Here is a 15,027-nt window from a genome sequence, read left to right as displayed (position 1 = left end):
CACTTTTCAAAGACTCTTTAAGATTCTTTTTCTCATGGTGCATCTAGCCCATTTTCCTGTCTTTCAAGCCAATGAACAACTAAATTTTCAGATTTAATTTCCAGATTTCAGCAGAATCCATGGCACAAGCTTTTAAAGTTTGCTAAGGTGTCGAATCAAAATGCAATACTATAAATCATTAATGCACCCCTGTGTCGCAATGAAGCTGGAATATTTTAATCACTGAATAATGAAGTCAATACTCACAAATCTCAGCTGTCATTAAATATCTGTGTGCCTCTCTGCACCCAGCAGGAGGGGAAATCTCACAAGGGGACTGGACTTGCCCACAGAGGTGCAGCCAGGAGCACCACGGTGGGACATGGGGGGGACAGCGAGCCGGCATCCCCTGCAGCACCTGCTCTTTAAGCAGTGTGGTTGCTGAAAGAAATAAAGTCAAGCTAAGCCACTGCATGGTTCCTGGGTAGGATGATGGTGACCCGGACACATTACAGTTTGGATGAGTGAGGGGTTTTCAAAGTGGACATTACCAGGCTCCTTGTCTTGGTACCACAAGAGGTTTCTCCAGCCTCACTGAGGACAGACTGGCGCTAGTCCAGAGCGGGAATGGCCAGACACCATCCTGGAGCTGGAGAGACCCTGGAGACAGCAGGGTGGAGAAAATTGGGAAGGGCAGCTCTGGAAGATGGTGAACAGAAGGCTAAAGGGTAAAGTTAAACCGACTCCACAAGTGCTGGGAGGTGCCTGCAGGCAGCAGGAGCCACCGTGTCCCCAGCACAGATGGAGTGTGTGGAGCCGCAGCAGCAGCGCAGGGCAGGGGAGGGACACTTGGCCCTGCCAGGGGAAAGGGGACAGGGGACAAGCATTACCGAGTAGGACCAGCCTCCTCGAAGGAAGGAAACTCCAGGAAGGACAGCATCGGGCTGGCAAACAGCCAGCACAGAGGCTGGACAAGAGAGCAAGCTGCTGATAGCTCTGCCTGCCCCCAGCTACGGCGTTCGCTGTGATGCTCAGGTGTGTGGTCCTGCTGATGGTAGGACCTGCCCTGTGGTGTCTTGTGCTGTGACAAGCCTGGGGCTCCAACACTGCAGCACTGGCAGGATGGGGCTGCCATCCAGCCAGATGCCTGAGTACTTGTGGAAACTGCAAGGTCAGATTAGCATCACAGGGACAGGAGAGCAGTGTGGTCCAGAAGGGAAGGACCCAACATTTTGGTACCTCCAGAGCTGGGTGAAAATCACATTCACAGTAAGACACAGCTGTGTGGGAAGCAGAAGACGTCAAAAATTGCCCCTACAAAGGTAGGAGCAGGTGTAACAGTGCTGCCACAGGGCTATAGCAGTGGTACAAGAGCTGCCAAGTGGCCTCCTGAGCCACAGGAGACCTCTCTGGCTCTGGAAAGAGCAGGTACCGTGCACCAGTCTTTCTGGATACATGGTGTAACTGGGAGTCAGATACTCTTCTCCCAGGAACCAGGTGAGATGAACTTTCCATCCTGAGTTTTCCTGCTCCATCCCGTCTTGACACTACACTGAAGCCCACACCAAAGGTCTCAGGTTTGGTCCATTTTTTCTCAAGCAGGAAAAGGGGTGAAGCGCTCCCAAGTTTAGGGTTTGCTTGATACTGCTCTGCGTGCAGCAGGGAAGCCCAGCCAAAGCCTTGGGGGAAAAATTGGAGAGATCTTCAAAAAAATTACAATAAGAGACTCACAGTACAGTTGAGGTTGGACAGGACCTCTGGAGATCACCTAGCTCAATCCACCCCCCCGTGCCAAATCCTTGCTGTGCCTTTTTCCTCCTGACATCGCAAACCACTGGGAGATGCCACACGGGTGTAGACGGTTCACACTGCGGGGTTTAGCAGCACAGAGGCTCAGCAGGACACGCAGCAGCATCCTCCTGTGAGTGACCATCAACAGTGCCCGGCAGATAGGACTTCTGCTTCACCGTGTTTGAAGCCGTGACCTCACAGGTGGTCACTGGAGAACACGTGTCCAGAGCTGTTTCCCTGGACATGAGGGTCCTGGAGCAAATCCTGCCAACCCACCTCTAAATTTATTTCAACCCAGACATCACCCATAGTCTTTGCAGTGGTGTGACAGGGTTTGGCACTCCAACAGGGACGGCCAGAACATTTCCTTCAAATCCGAGAAGGGGTTTCTCTCCCCATCCGGCTGCTGCAGAAGCGCTTGTGTGGGTGGCAGAGGACTTTCACCTTTGGAGCACGAGACCGGTCGTTTCTGAAGAGAGGACCCTGAGCGAGCTGGGCCAGTGTGACAAATCCCGTTTACTCATCGATTTTCTTGAAGGATGCTCTGGGGGAAGCTGGGTGTACGTGTTCATGTGAGCAAGGGATATTAGAGACTCGTGCAGTGAGATTATAACCGACACCGAAGGTCGTTCTCTGCTAAACCCCTCTTTTCAGGCGTTAACAACTTTAAATAAAAAAAAAAAAAAAAGAATTCTTTGTGCTGGTGATGTCTCAGGCTTCATCACAGACGAAAGGTTTTTTTTGGGGAAAACTGAGACAAAATCTCCATGGATGTGTTCTGCATTATCTGAGCTTGGGAAAAAAAAAAAAAAAAAAAGCAAAAAAAAAGCCGTGAGGAAAGCGCTCCCTGGTAATACCGTTTGTCATAATCCTCTCCTTCCATCATCCTGCCCAGCAACAGCAGCTCTGCTCTGCCACTGCTCCTCCTACGAGACCGGGAGCTGATGCAGCCTCCTGTGAGCACCCCCTTCCCCACCAGAGCCTTCCAGAGCAGAGCGGGGGTGGGTGGACCAGGGCACGTAGGCAAGCCTGTGAGATGCCCATCTAGACCATCCCTTGGGCAGCTGGAAGACTCTGGCCCCACTCTCCCCATCCTGCCCCCTGTTTCCTCCAGGGGAGAGTTTCTGGCTGGTCCCCAACGCCCAGCACCAAGGGGCTGGCCATGCCAGGAGAAGGCAGGAGGCACCAGTCTCAGTGGACAGTTCTTCTGGCCGGGCTCGCACAGGGCTGGGAGGGGAAACCGGGTCCCTGTGTGCCCAGCCCTTGCAGCATGAAGAAGACTCACCAAAAGAGCAGCCTGAAGGCAGGGAGGGACACAGCTCACCCGCAGGGCCAGCAAATAATGGAGCAACCCAGTGATGAACAGAGACCTGCCCCAAATAAAGAGTAGAGGATGGGGGTGCCTCCCCGCCATGCAGGGAGGGAGACCCCCCCAGCCCTTATCACAGGCAGCCCAAGCAAACAAGTTACACGGCCAGGTTCCAGCCCTCAAAGGCTTGTTTGGGGTCTCCAGAGCACCAGCAGTTTGGGGTACCCCTCAGCCCCACAGCACGGCGTGGTCAGCTCCGGGAGGGCGAAGGGCCAAGCACCAAGAGGTGCTCTGGGAGATCGGGAGCACTGGAGATGCCAATGTCCAAATTTTAAGGGCCCAGCCAGTGTCCCCAAGGGTCAGGCAGGTCCTGCAGCCCCTGTTGAAGCCCATCACCAGCCAGGGGCTGCATTCAGCCCCCTGACCTGCAGCCATCCCTCCCGGGTGGCTCTACACCTCTACACCATTGCAGGAGACAGCCCAGCTGCTTTCACATTTAAACCAACACCAATTAGCGCCCCCCCCTCAAATTACAGGTCTGAGGCATGTCCCTCCAGCCCAGGGGAAGCGACTGTTCCCACAGAGCTCTCCTGTGGGCACCCGGCAGGAGCGCAGCCCCGGGCACCGGCTCCTGGCACGGAACAAGGAGTTGGCATTTGGTGGCTTTGGCAAGGAGAGGTGCCCGCTGCCGGGAGGGGAACCGGAGCTTGGGGTCCCCCACGGGGCTGGGGGGGCTGCAGAGGTGGGACACAGCGTCCCAGGCCGTCCCAGGGCCATGTCCCACCTGCACACGGGGACAGGGATGACACACAGAGGAGTGAAGGGACCCCCATCGCCCCGTGGCTTCCCGGAGCCGCTCCAAGACGCTGGAAATAACCTCTCAGGCGTTGGCAATTCTTCGCCAAGTGCTGAATCATCCTCCTGCAGCGTTTGCATCAGGAATGCGGGAGCGGTGGAGCCTTTTGCAGCGGGAGGGGGGAAGGAGGGGACAGGCACCCGCACACCAGCAGTGAGAAGAAGGACCAGCAGTAACGGGCTCTCTCTGCCACTGGTGCTCCCAGGACTAAAGGGAGGAGGGGACGGAGGCTGCCAAAGCCTGCACAGAGAGTCTGGACACACAGCAGGGTTTGGTTTCTTCAGTGTGAAATTAAGTCACTGTGAAGCCCTGATGCAAGTGCTACCCATTCCCATCCTCCACCAGAGCAGCCCCAGCCGTGCAAAGCTCCAAGGATCCCACTTCCAATCACCTACCACAGGGTCCCACCAACTCCTGGTCAGCTCTATCACCTATCAAAGGGTCCCACCAACTCCTGGTCAGCTCTATCACCTACCCCAGGGTCCCACCAACTCCTGGTCAGCTCTATCACCTACCCCAGGGTCCCACCAACTCCTGGTCAGCTCTATCACCTACCCCAGGGTCCCACCAACTCCTGGTCAGCCCAGTCACCTACCCCAGGGTCCCACCAACTCCTGGTCAGCTCTGTCACCTACCCCAGGATCCCACCAACTCCTGGTCAGCTCTGTCACCTACCCCAGGATCCCACCAACTCCTGGTCATCGCTGTCACCTACCCCAGGATCCCACCCACTCCTGGTCAGCTCTGTCTCCTACCAAAGGGTCCCACCGACTCCTGGTCAGCCCTATCCCCTACCCCAGGGTCCCACCACCTCCTGGTCAGCTCTATCACCTACCCCAGTCCCCCCAACTCCTGGTCAGCCCAGTCACCTACCACAGGGTCCCACCAACTCCCAGTCAGCTCTGTCACCTACCAAAGGGTCCCACCAACTCCTGGTCAGCCCTATCACCTACCCCAGGGTCCCATCAGCCCCTGGTCAGCTGTACCACTGATAATCTGAACGAGCCCATTGAGTGAACAGCAATGCCTCACCTCTAAAAAAGAAAAGCCTTCTCGAACCACTGAGAAACAGATGAGTAAAAGTGGTTTATTTATTTAGACTTTCAATAAAACTTTGACAGTATCCTGCACTGAGGGATTTAAAATCTAGCAGCCTACCCTGGTTACGCACAAGGACATCAGAACTTTTGTGTGTTTAATAGATCTACTGAGATGTGGCAGATAGCAGAGGATTATCTGGGTTAGTCGATGAGAGAGGCTGTGGGGAGCTGCAGAGGGAATTCACTGCTAACAGAGACCAGCTTCGCTGCAAGGGAAACGTAGTGTTGATAAATGGAAGTTCATGCACACCACAGGGATCATCTGACCTACTCCTGCGTATCGCCAAACTCACTGTCATCTATAACCACGCTGGAAACAGCCCTCTGTGTCACAGGAAGCTCAATAACAATGGTTATTAAACTCGGAGACAAAAGAAACAACTTAAGGTTTGAAGTGCAACGGGCTAAACAAATTAAATATTATTATGGCATTAAGCACCAACTGACAGGACAGCCCTGCCCTAAACACTGTCTCAGCTGCAGCCTCTGGGCTGGAAAAAGTGAAAGCAACACAAGGTGGATAAAGGGAACCACCCGCCTTTGTAACTGCCAGGGGGTCCTTCCAGCCATCCCACCTACCTCCCACCAAGCAGGGCCCTCCCTGCGACTCCTGCCAAAGGCCAGAACAGGAGCTATTTACCAGCAACTGGAGACTTTCCAGATGGGCATCCAAGTGTAGTCTCTACAGACAGCAAAGCCCTGCATGGGGCTCAGCTCACGGCAAGTACCTCAAGGTGCACCATCTTCGTGGAATGAGCTTTGGGGAAGATGCTCTGGGGGATGACAAAGCACAGGTGAAGGTGTGGGGCGAACCTGCAGGGGAGCCTTGTCCAGGTGACGAGGCAGAGCAGAGGGATGAAGGTGGATGGCAAGGACTGGAGCTCAACCCTTCCCTATCCGAGTGCTGGCCAAGAAAGCCAAGGCCATGGAGTAGGTGGCATATGGCCTTAGCCTCCTTGGGCAGAGAGCACCAGATTCGCATGTCAGGGAAAGCCATCATCATGCCCGTTAGCAGGTTCAGCACAGCTGGAGGGGCACGGATTATCTCCACAGGCAGTTTGAAACCTGAGGCAGGGCTCTGCTCACCTTATTGCAGCCAAGAGGAGGAGAGCAAACTCTGTCTCCATCATGAAGCCTCCAAAGGCTGGAAGACCTGTGGGCTGAGATCATTTTGCACAGCACGAAGCTAGATCTAATTTATCTGGACAGAGCCATTTGTTGGCAGCGACTTCGTGCTCCAAGCGAGGATGTGCACAACAGACCCATCCTGGCCAGCCCTCCCCATCTGCAGGAGGCTCTGGGGCAGTGGGGAAAGGTCTGGGAAGCACAGAGAATGCAAGCAGCCCGCCTGCCCGGCCCAGGCTTCCCATATGCTGCGGAGCTCTAAGCATCCCTGATCCAAGGGATGAAGGAAATATCAGTCAGCAAACTTGACCCTGAGCTCTCTGGGAACGGCACCGGCTGCTCCCCTTAGAAGTGAAAAGGTCGCTGTCTGGACGGCCCTCAATGCTGGGCATCTCAAGGGTGCCTGGAGGGGAAGGAAAATAAGGCAAATCCAAGCATTTGTGCTCTGTACAGATGGACTCTTCCCAGCGCTGATGCCCCTCAGCACTTTGCCTTTGCTGGAGCAGAGAGAAAGGACGGAGCGCAGTCCCCTGGCACAGGGGGCCGAGTGCTGCCACAAGGACCTTCCTCCACCCCCCCCAGCAATTAGAGCTCTGCCCTCTCCTGCAATAAGGCTGATTTTCCACCCCTTGACTTGTGCTGGCAGTTGTCACCTGCACAGCCTCCCCTTTGTCATCTACCTGTTACCCACTGCTGTGGGTGAGCAGCCGGATGGGAGAGACATCCACGGGGCCGCAGTGATGCTCAGAGCAGGGGCAGCAGCAAACACCTCCCCACTTCTGCCAAAAGCAGCTCCTAAAGCCTCCAAACGCCACTCGCGGATCCGCACACCTCCGGTTGCAACCAGCAGACCCCAGGATGGTTTCAGACATCCCGACCGCAGCGCTCTCCGCACGGCTGGCACCACCTTCTCCCCACACGCAGCTGGCATTTAATGATGCTGAGACGTGGGGAGCCCTACAGCCCCTGTGTGCCAGGCAGTCAGATCCCCACTGCTCCTCGTTGCTCCTCCAGCCCCTGTCATACAATCATAGAATCATCTAGGTTGGAAGGGACCTTCAAGATCATCCAGTCCAAACATCAACCTAACTCTGACAAAAAAAATCATCACTAAACCATGTCCCCCAGCACCATGTCAACCCGTCTTTTGAACACCTCCACGGATGGTGCCTCAACCACTTCCCCAGACAGCCCATTCCAAGGCTTCATAACCCTTTCCGTGTAAAAATGTTTCTTAATCTCCAATCTGAACCTCCCCTGGCACAACTTGAGGCCATTTCCTCCTGTTTCATCGCCTGTTCCTTGGGAGAAGAGACCGACCCCCCCTGGCTACACCCTCCTTTCAGGGAGTTGGAGAGAGCGAGAAGGTCTCCCCTCAGCCTCCCTTTCTCCAGGCTGAACACCCCCAGCTCCCTCAGCCTCTCCTCACAAGACTTGTGCTCCAGACCCCTCACCAGCTCCGTTGCCCTTCTCCAGACCAGCTCCAGCCCCTCAATGTCTTTTTTGTGGTGAGGGGCCCAAAACTGGACACACCAGTGCCCAGTACAGGGGGATGGTCACCTCTCAGGTCCTACTCACCACGCTGTTCCTGACACAGGCCAGGATGCTGGTGGCTTTCTTGGCCACCTGGGCACACTGCTGGCTCCTGTTCAGCCGACAGTCGACCAACACCCCCAGGTCCTTTTCTGCCCGGCAGCTCCAACCACTCTGCCCCCAGCCTGGAGCATCCATGGGGTTGTCCTGCCCCCACTGGCAAGGGCTGGCTGTTTCCTTGCAGGTCACAGAAAACAGGGGCCGTGACCCGACTCGTGGGTGCTTCCTGGCCCTGCTCCTGGTTGTAGGGGAGAGCTCTATGTCATGGGCACCTCATATGTGCCTCGTATTAAGTGGATGAAGAGCCAGCTCACTTTATCAAGTTTGCTTAAATGTGATTAGAAACCTGGGCAGATTTCCCACTTTAAGTGACCGTAAATGGTGCAGGGAAGGCAAAGTGAGAACAACTGCTTGCGCTCTCGCCAGGTGCGAAGGGCTGGCTGGAGATCTGATAAAAGGAATTATTGTTTTAAGGCAGGAAATCAGGAATTGTGGTGATCTACTCCAGCGAGGCACCGTACAGCCGACTGCGCGGGGGGATCAGATGCATTAATGGCTGCCCGAGAGGCAGCCGAGCCCCCTCCATTAACCAGCCTCTCCGTGACAAAAGGTTCCTGAGCCCATCTCCACACCTTGGCTCTCTCTGTCTGCAGCAAACCAAGGATATTCGGGAGAGGGAATTCCCTCTGGCTGCTGCAGCATCTCATCTCTGCCCTGCGAAACGCCGCTTGGCTTCTGCTGAGCTGGAGGCCGCTTCCCTTCCCCAGTGCTGGAACTCGCTGGGGACGAGCTGGACTGGTAACAAACCCCACCAAGACACCACCATCAGCCAGGGCACAGGGGCTGCTAGGGCCTGCCCAGTGCTCACTGAGGGTCTGCAGACCCCTGGTACCCGCTGTCCTCCTCCTCTTCCCCAGGAGAGGCTGCAAGCAATGATGTCCCACCTCTCTCTGTGCTCCTGCCACCTCCACCCCTCGCTCCTGGGCAAGGCAGCAGCATCTCTGCACCTAATCACAGATGGGCTGCATTTAAAAAAAAACCCCAACCAAACCCAAAACCAAAGCCCACAGCACAGGATTTACACATACCATGTTAAAATACTAAGGCAGCAGCATCTCTGCACCTAATCACAGGTGGGCTGGATTTAAAAAAAAAAACAACAACCAAACCCAAAACCAAAGCCCAGAGCACAGAATTTACACATACCATGTTAAAATACCACTTTGGGGCTGCAAAGTCACACTTTGGATTGGGAAATGCCAAGAGGGGGCTGCTCACAGCCGTTGCCATACCCTGCCTTTCCCAAAGTGAACAGGACAGACACCGGCTCAGAATGGAAGTTGTGCAGAACACAGGCAGTTCCAAACAGTCACAAGCTTAATCCTGCACCCTAAATTACACCAATTAGTGCACGGAGATATATAAATCACTAACTGATCTAACCTCCTCCATGGGATGTTACTCCTCCATGGGATGTTACTTTTCCCAAAAGCCTCATGCACCAGCAAAGGAGGACAAATGAAGCACAGGACAGTCCCCTGCCCCAGCCTGACCTGACAATAGCTTCTTCTCTTCCAAGGTCAAGAGGGCCACGGGACCCCATGTAACCCAGTGGGTCACCCAGCACCTGGAAAACGACCTGCAAAAATCACTTCTTCAGAAATAAGGATTTTTCCTTCCAGTGAATCACTTCACATGAGACCATGCAGCCACATCTTTCATTCTCCATGTTTTATTTTTACAGAGAAAAAAAATAATATGCAGCAGAACAAGAAATTGCTAGTGATCAGCATCTTCAGCATTGGACACGCCAGACCGGGATGTGCCCTGGGAAACGCATCTTCCCTCTGGGTAGGACATAGGTGTTGCTCACACTGCAATTTGCTCCAACTGCTTATTTCATCCATCAAGAAAGAACTGGAACAGGGGGATCTGAGTTATTATCTCCTCCTAATGATACGGGAGATGCTCGACAGTCCCCGCACAGCCGCAGAGCTCTCACTGGGTGTACACTGCTGGCAGGGCATCTGCTGATGATATGCCTATGCAGGCTCTTGCAGGATACAAAGGCAGGAGAGATGACCCTGAACAGGAGACATGAGCCTGAACTACACCTGATGTGTGATTTACACCATCCTCCTTCCACTGTGACAACACTCACTCAACAGGGACCAAAGGGATCAAAGTCATAATGCACCACTGGCATGCTTTTCCCGAGCTAAGCCTTATGAGAGGACTATAAATAAGGCAACTTCTCCCCAAACCCTCCTAAACCTTTAGTCTTCCTCCAGAGTTTTTCAGGAACAAAGGGAGATCAGCTTTACCAAGGCTGTCAGGATTTCCACAGCTCCCAGCCCCCACGGAGCCAGAAAAGAGGGAACAGCTTCCATCTCCACCAGCCTGTGGTTCAAAATCCACCACTTACCTCCTGACACATCTGCTCGGAGACCATCAAGACGTACTCTCTTGTTCTGTCACCATCCCTGTGCTCATCCTAAGCACCACACATAGCTCTTCTGTCTCCAGGCAGGCATCAGATGGTCTCCAGCAGTTCCCCCTCTGCTCTCCACATGTGGCCACAGCCCAATTTTAGGCTCTTCTTTAAGCAGTGATATCCAGGGCTTGGAGGTGCCCTGTCCAGGGCTTGGAGTTGTCCTTCAGCCTGGCAGTGGCTCAAGGTATCTCCACGCCTGCCAGCCCAGGAGCTGGGTAAGGCCTGGGAAGGCAGAGGCACCTGGCCATTAGCACTAATCCTCAAGACCTTGAGCACCATCTCCTGGTCATTCCCAGATTCAGTGGCAACTTAACCTCACGCTTCCCACATTTCTTCCTCAGCGCGAAGCCTGGAGGACAAGCTGCGCATGAAACTGAGGAAGAGAAAGGTGGCAGCACCGCACGACACGTGCAACCCTTCAGCAGGGTCATGTGCGTGATGCCACACACAAAGTGCCACAGAGAACATGAGCTCCACCAAACCCTTCTCCTGGCGTCCCTCCTTGCTGTTCACTTCTTTTCTCCAAGCTCCAAGAGGAACAACAAACGATCTCACTGGCACCGCCGCCGTGGCACTCTCCGTGTGACCGTCCCTGCCTGGTGGCCGTGAGCAGCCGGCACAAGATGCTGCTGGAAACCTCCAATCTGTTCCTGCCCTGCGCTCCGTGGAGGAGCAGCGCTCGCCGCGGGGTCTCGGGCCGCGAGCTGCGGTGGGAATCACCGTCGGCACAGAAATACCGCAGCGGCAGAGTTCAACCTTTTGGCACGAGGGAAAGGAAGATAAATGCTACCAGTCCCCCTAGAGCCACAGGAACCCTGCATCTATCTAATTGCACTTCATAATGGATTCAGCAAACCATTAATTATCAGATTATATTTTAGGAAAGCGCAGATAAAAAAGCTTTATGAAATTTTAGCCTTAAAGGGGCCGGTGCACTGCAATGAAGCCGTCGCACCGCGCTGGCACCAGAGGAGCAAACTTCACGGTGGGTATCTGAAAGCCTTCTACAAAGCAATGCCCTGTGTGCCCCGGGGGATGCCTGTGTGCGGTGACAGCAGCACAACCAGACAGAAACACCTTCATTAGTGCCAACCCACCGATACCAGGCACGGGGGGCCCCACCACACAGGTACTGCTCTTCCTCAGCTGCAGTGCTTCAGCGTGTCCCCAGCGCACCCCAGGGAGGCAGGAGATGGCAGAGCTGCTCCCTCACAAAGGGGATGTGGATGCCCAGACCTGCCTGTGACCGTTCCTCGTGAGGCACAGTCCCAGCAGAGATGTGGACAGAACCAGACCTGTGCTACACAGGGTACCACCTAAACACTCCGAAGCCATTTAACACAACTCCCAGGGAGTCTCTGCTCAAGGCCCAAGTGCCAGCTCTGCGCTGGAGGACTTTTCTAGCTGGCACAACGGGCAGCACAACGAGACCAGGGAAAGCACTGAAAAACATCCCTGGAGGGGTTCTGGGGTGGAACTGGATGCTCTTTCAGGTCCCTTCCAACCCAAACCATTCTGTGATTCTGTAACAAAGCAGCCCTTACCCTGCAGAGCAGCAGACACCTGCAAACACATCTCTGATTCAGCCATAGAAATCTCCACCCCATATTCTCCAAACAACTTTTTCTTTGGTTTCACATAACCCACCCAGCCCAGCTTTGTCCTGCACTGGTCTCCTCCTCTCCACTCTGCTCACAGCAGTGAAGGGACACACATAAACACACCCATCTTTTCCTTTGCTGCTTTATTTCTCTTGAGCCAGGAAGGTTGGGTGGTCCAGCTCACCTGAGCTGCTGACTGCAGGGAGAGTTCCCAGTTCCCTGTTAATGTCTACAGACCTCTCCTGTCCTTGGCTCCTGTCCTTGGCCATGCTGTGCTTACTGGAGGCCATTTCATTTGCAGTGTCACGTAGCCAGGGCTGTTTTCCCAAAGAAACCCTGAGTGTCCCTCTGGAGCAGCACGTACAGCTCCTGAACGAGTCTAGTAGATACCGGGAGCACTGCGTGGGCACCCGCTGCTCACTCTCACTTGGTTTCTTCACAAATCAGAGTGACTTTGTCATCAAACAAGTCCTCCATGGTCACTGCCACCAGCTCGGAGCCAGCTTGGCTCATCTGGGATTCCGGCAACGTCACAAAGACTTGGGAGCCAGCGAGTTGGGCCTCATCAAAAGAGATGATGTGCTCTGCGTCTCCTTGCTCCAATGTCTGAATTACCTGTGTGGAAGATGACCTGAGTCAGACACCTACAGCACCGCTTTCTCCACGACTCTTTGCTGCCCACATCTTTCGCAGCCCCAGCTCTGGTAATAACATTTAGCTTCACGCCAGAGGTCTGCAATTACAATAGGTGTGAGACTAATGGGAAACACCAAACCACATACACTGATGATGCAAAAGAGAAGACAGCAGAGTAATTTAAATATTTCTCTCCACAAAATTGCTATAATTTAGCTCCACAAGCAGTTGTAGACAATAAATGCTCTGTGATTATCCACTGGAGGAACGCCAGCCCAGGGAATCTTGCACACTTGGCTCCCTCATCCAAGGAGCTCTTCTCCACTGATGGCTGAGATACTGAAGAGAAGGAGTCTGGGTTCAAGCCCAGCATTTGGCGTCCAACAAAACAACTATAATCTCATGGGGTATGTCATCTGGGTTTCAATAGCCCCTGAGGAACCAGGCACCTCTGCACACACTATTGGTCCCTCCTGCTCAGCTCCTGAAAACCAGGACTAAGCTGCTTCCCCTCCAGTGAGCCCACCTCACACCAGCACAGAAAGCCCAGAGCCCTGTGGGCTGGGAGGCTGGACCCTTCTAAAATAGGGGAATCAGGGAGCAGAAGGGGTGACCAGAGCCATGGGGCGGGTTTGGGAAGAATAAGCGGGATGGAGGGGGAGGATGGACGAACAACCTTGGGAGCCATGGCATATAGCAGTCTTTACCTGCACAATCTGGGTTGTGGTGGCTTGGGAGAAGACCATCTTGGGATGCTCAGCGCTGCAGTGACCCTCCAGCTCACCCTGGGAGGGGAAGAGCTCCCCACAGAGCTCACAGGGGAAGGTGCTCTCTGTCTGCTTGAAGTGCTCGGTGGCAACGTGGCTCTGCAGGGCCCCTGGGAAACAGAAGGAAGCTGAGCAGTACAAGCAGCAAAATGGCTGGGAGCCTGCAGGGCTGTCAGCACTGTCCTGAGCCTGGGCTGCGATGGCCAGGGCCAACCCCGGGCACAGGGAGCTGCAAACTGCCAGGACACGCAGGGCAGAAACCCAGCAGGGACTCGGGACATGGCACGTGCCAGTGTCCCATCTCCTGGCACACCACTGCCCGCTCAGTTCTAGCTCTGGCTCCCTGCAGCACTGGCAATCAGAAACCAGGCTGGTGTATGATTGTAGCTGCGGCTGCCCCACCTCACAAACACCTCTTCTCCCTGTTCCTTTGCATCACTCAGCACTGCTCCTTGTTGGCGTGGCTTGCAATGTCTCCTGCTCCATCTCCTCCCCTGCCATCCCATGCACAGCCCTGGGGACCCACCTTTCGTAGCAGTCTGGTCTCCCAGTTCACCCTGCCTCACAGCCATGCTTCAGCTTGCCAAAGGGCCCTTGAGGTGGCCTCCCCAAGCCTAGGTCCCTCTCCGATCCTTCTGGTGCTAAACTCACTTTTTCTCCAGTCTCCCACTAGCTCTCTCCTCCACAGACTCCCATGCTCAGGGTTCAGTTCCTCATTTCTCTCTGCTGATGCCTCCTCACCTTCACTGAGCTCTCTTTTCTGCTGTAACAAGCAAATCCAGATTCCTCCTTGACAACAGTGGCTCCAGAAGCTTAACAAACATGTACCAGCCTCACCAAAACCAGTGCTCTTCCACCAGTTCATCCATTCATTTTCTGTTTCCTCACACTCTGCTTCCTCACCATGTCCACCTTCTCTCCCACTTACAGCTCAGACATCGCTCCCTGAGAGGAGAAGTCATTGCTCACAAGGTAAACATGAACAAACAGCAGCAAACAGAACTGACCTGAGTGCCTGCACTTCACGTGGACCTGCAGGAGAGCCAGCGTGGGGAAGAGCTCCTTGCACATCTCACACTTGTGGAACTTCACATCTGCAAACAAGGCCAAGAACAGAAAAGTGTGCACCCAAGGTCTTCTACAAGACACCTTCTGGACCAGAGCTCTGTTAATGTTTCAGCAACACCACACATGCTTATAGACGTGAGGAACATCTCTCCTCCAGGAAAAGGAGAGAACAAGAGCAAGTGAGCTGCAAGAGGGTGAGATGAGACTTGTCAGAAAAGACTGTTGCAGGAACAAAGAATCTGCTGTGATCTGCAGGCAAACGGGATGCGCAACCTTGTCCTATGGGGGTTATTGAGACACCTCTCCCAGCAGCTGCCATGCATTTTTCTTCACTAACAAATGGGCTGTTACCTGTGTGCTCTGCCTTGACATGCTTTCGGTGAGCAGCAGTGCTGGAGAAGGTTTTGTCACAGGAGCTGCACTGCAGGGAGGAGAACTTGGAGGAGCGGTGATTCTGAGCTGCAAAGACATCAGGGTGGTGGGTCCGGTTGTGATACCATAACCCTGACAACTGCTGCAATGATAAGGATCAAATCACAGTTAAATACAAAACTGCTCCAGGGACATCGTGACACCAAGAAACTGTGGAAAGCAACAAGAACAGTGAGGCTGTGCTCAGCAGGTATGAGACCTGCTCACCCTCCCACAGGACAACAGCCAACACCTCACTCCTGGTTCTCCGTTGCCCCCAAAGAGCTGAACCCCGCT

General features: G+C 54.2%; 1 protein-coding gene across 10 annotated transcripts in view; it reads right to left on the bottom strand.

The window, feature by feature from the left end:
* Positions 1–11,976: 11,976 nt before the first annotated feature.
* ZBTB40 (zinc finger and BTB domain containing 40) overlaps positions 11,977–15,027 on the bottom strand; it is a 42,073-nt gene continuing 39,022 nt past the window's right edge. For 7 of the 10 annotated variants that reach the window (XM_014946940.1, XM_014946939.1, XM_014946946.1 and 4 more), the window contains 4 exons: positions 14,671–14,833; positions 14,259–14,345; positions 13,192–13,361; positions 11,977–12,463 (listed from right to left, as the gene is read on the bottom strand). In XM_014946940.1, coding sequence (XP_014802426.1) covers positions 12,272–12,463; positions 13,192–13,361; positions 14,259–14,345; positions 14,671–14,833 — 612 coding nt within the window. In that variant the 3' untranslated portion in view covers positions 11,977–12,271. Of the gene's footprint in view, positions 12,464–13,191; positions 13,362–14,209; positions 14,346–14,670; positions 14,834–15,027 lie in introns of those variants that run through there. The other 3 variants (XM_014946944.1, XR_001412589.1, XM_014946947.1) reach the window with 3 other exon arrangements.

Source organism: Calidris pugnax, unplaced genomic scaffold, assembly GCF_001431845.1.
Source record: "Calidris pugnax isolate Ruff unplaced genomic scaffold, ASM143184v1 scaffold152, whole genome shotgun sequence".
In the NCBI taxonomy this organism is placed as follows: Eukaryota; Metazoa; Chordata; class Aves; order Charadriiformes; family Scolopacidae; genus Calidris; species Calidris pugnax.
The sequence above is the reverse complement of the archived record's forward strand: the minus strand, read 5'-3'. Positions and strand labels throughout refer to the sequence as shown.